At 47.4% G+C, this 2,900-nt stretch overlaps 1 protein-coding gene across 2 annotated transcripts; it reads right to left on the reverse strand.

Annotated features, from left to right (window-relative positions):
- Positions 1-616: 616 nt before the first annotated feature.
- On the reverse strand, positions 617-2,455 carry LOC119798013 (transcription factor jun-B-like). 2 transcript variants are annotated; one of them, XM_038307327.1, is made up of 2 exons: positions 2,132-2,455; positions 617-1,876 (listed from the first exon to the last, which is right to left on the reverse strand). In XM_038307327.1, the coding sequence occupies exon 2, from the start codon at positions 1,836-1,838 to the stop codon at positions 954-956; it is 885 nt and encodes a 294-aa protein (XP_038163255.1). In that variant the 5' UTR covers positions 1,839-1,876; positions 2,132-2,455; the 3' UTR covers positions 617-953. The 2 variants fall into 2 exon arrangements, with proteins under 2 accessions (XP_038163255.1, XP_038163254.1); XM_038307326.1 differs by having other exon boundaries at positions 617-2,451.
- Positions 2,456-2,900: the final 445 nt, after the last annotated feature.

The raw sequence follows: 2,900 nt of genomic DNA on the forward strand, positions 1-2,900 counted from the left end.
AACTGCATTAGGAGGTGATGCTGCCTGGAATCAGGAATGGATGCAGGGTTTTCCCCTAAACCTGATTTTATTCTCTATAATTATATATTTGTTTGTATTCAAGCTTAATTTGACTATTTCCATTCGTTTATTCCAATGCAGGTTGTAGATACCTAATTCCAGTGAAGGGACCAGTAGCAATGCTGGGTCCCACACCCTAGAAACCTGTAAAATTTAACCGCCAATCTTTTCTTTCCGACAAGCAACTAAAACCTGATTACGACATGTTTTCATGGAACCATCTTCTCTCTTTCCTGGGCCGCTGATCACAAAGCTTGTTTTGGGAAACTGAAAGCAGAAGGAGGGAAACTCCCTTCACTAGAATAAACTCATTGACAAACCTCTGCGCTGTGGTGTGAAGGGGAGAGCGCAGCCTCTGACTGGCAGTGTAGGAGGGAGTTCCCGGAAACCTTGTCGTGACATGACGCCATATTTGGCTTTTACGCACGGACGTCAATAAGGAGGAGAGGTGGGGAAAAAAAAAAAAAAGTCCTACGCTGGGACGTTTAGCAACTTCTGGCGTAAACTTCTGATCAGTGACAACCGTGCGGTTATGTTTACGAGAAATAAGACAGTGTTTTTCAAAAGAAAGCAGCTTGTCATTTTTAATTACACGTTACTTTTACTTAAATACTGCTGTACAGGTAGAAAACCAAATAATCACAAATAACTTATACACGTAAAAAGCATCACAAATGGCAAACAAATGTAAACAGGGAGAGCCAAGACGACACTTTAAAAAAAAAAAGTTTCAAAAATGCCCCAAAGTGTTTGGTTTTATTTTTTTAGGCAGGTTGTAAGAGTTCTCTTGTGGCTCTATTTGAGCCACATATAAAGTCTGTTTTTCAGTGCAGTTTTTTTTCTTTTTCTGTCCAGTGTTCAATAAAAAGTGCATTTTTTATATATATTTATCTTCAGAAAGACTTCACCTTCGGCGCTAACATGAGCTGGCAGCCACTGCTCACATGAGTCATGACTTTCTGTTTGAGCTGGGCCACCTGCTCCCTCAGCAGGGAGGCCGTGTTTGATAGTCCTGCGTTATCCGTCTTCAGCACCTTCACCTTGTCCTCCAACCGGGCGATGCGCTCCAGTTTGCGTCTCCGACACTTGGAAGCCGCCAGCCGGTTCCTCAGCCGCTTGCGCTCCGCCTTGATCCGCTCCTGGTTCTCCATATTGATGGGAGACATCGGCGGGGAGCTATTATCGCTGCTCTGCATGTCGGGCACCGTCTGCGGCTCCTCCTTTAACCCGCCGAAGCGCTGCGAGTGAACGCCGGCTCCGGGCAGGGAGTGCTGGAAGTGATGCGAGCCGTGCGCCATCGCCTGGGGATGCTGGTGGAACTGGTGGTGCGGTAGGTAGCTGATGGTTGTGGACGGGTAGCTGGCTGCAGAGGTCAGGCTGGGGTTGGTGGGACAGCTGCTCAGGTTGGTGTACTCCAGAGCTTCCGTCTGCATGGAGTGGGCAAAAACAGCCGCCGGAGCCTGGCAGGGCATCCCGCCGGCGCTGATGGAGACGTTCGGAGGCGCCATCTGGTTCATCTTGTGAAGATCGTCCAGCGCTTTGACGAAGCCGTCCGCGAACACCTCCTGGTCCTCTGTGATGCCGCGGTTGTAAAGGTACGGGGCCGGGGTCGGTGTGGTTATGACCCCGCTGCTGCTCTGGATGATCAGCCGCTCGAGTTCAGGAGAGGCGAGCTTCAGAGAGCCCACGTCCGCGCTCGGGTAGAAATCAGTGTCCGCGCGCAGGTGCTGTGCCTTGAAGCTCGAGTTCTGATATGAATCGGAGTAGTTCAAGTTCATATTCTGCTTTAGCAGCTTGTAGTCTGGCAGGGCTGCGCCTGGATGGCCATAAGCAGAGAGAAACGAGTCGTCATAAAAAGGTTGTTCCATTATTGTGGACATATTGAGTTTTTTTTTGTTTTGTTTAAAAAAAAAAAGACAGTCAAATACAAGAGTGCGCTGCAAACGATGCTGCTGTGTCCCAAATGTGCCAATCTCCAGCGCAAAGTCCCGCTGTATTTATTTAAAGCTATGAAAAACAGCAAAACTTCCAAAATATGGGAACTGTACTGTACCAAGTCGTCGGTTTGTACCTTTAGATGGATTCAAAGCGGAGTCCAGAGATTTATTCAGACGTTTTCATTCCTCTTCCTCTGCTCCGTGTGTCTTAACTTCACCTCAGTTTCCTTATTACTGGCAGCGGCCGGTGCGCTCCTTTGCTTTTACGCGTCTCAAGATCTGCGCACCGATTGGCTGTTTCCTTAGAGGTCCCGCCCTCCCGATGTGAGATTGACGTTGTTGCCAGTAACGCAAGGCTATAAACAAGACAATGGGAAACTTGGTCCAGGTAAACATACGACTCTTAAAATCCAAGATTATGGATAAAAAAAAAACAAAAAAAACACACACACACACACACAAAAAAAAATGTTTTAGAATGTATCAAAATGAAAGTGAACCTGGCAGCCTAATAGATCCTTAGGTGATCACAGCATTTCTAGAGCAACCAGTTTTCCTCCAGTTCAAGGATATATAGTCTGGAGCTGACTCATGTGATCCAAACTGATATGCACCACTCCATATTTGGGTATCCTGGGCCCAGTTCCTTCCTGCCCGAGCAGGAAGCCAATCCCATCCTGGCCCGCTTCCAGCTGCTGACAGGGATGTGGGAGGAGAAGGGGATGTAGTAGGCTACTCCAGCCCTCTTCTAGCCAGAGGGCAAGGAGCAAACAGGTATTATCAAGCATGTCCATAGGTGTCTGGCAAATACTTGAAAGATGTCAGAATAAACTCCTGACGTCAACTCAACCCCTGAATACCTACTTTCTTATAAAAACATGACTGTGTGTAATAGATTCATGC

Source organism: Cyprinodon tularosa, unplaced genomic scaffold (genome assembly GCF_016077235.1).
Source record: "Cyprinodon tularosa strain WSP-4 unplaced genomic scaffold, ASM1607723v1 ctg607, whole genome shotgun sequence".
Classification (NCBI taxonomy): domain Eukaryota; kingdom Metazoa; phylum Chordata; class Actinopteri; order Cyprinodontiformes; family Cyprinodontidae; genus Cyprinodon; species Cyprinodon tularosa.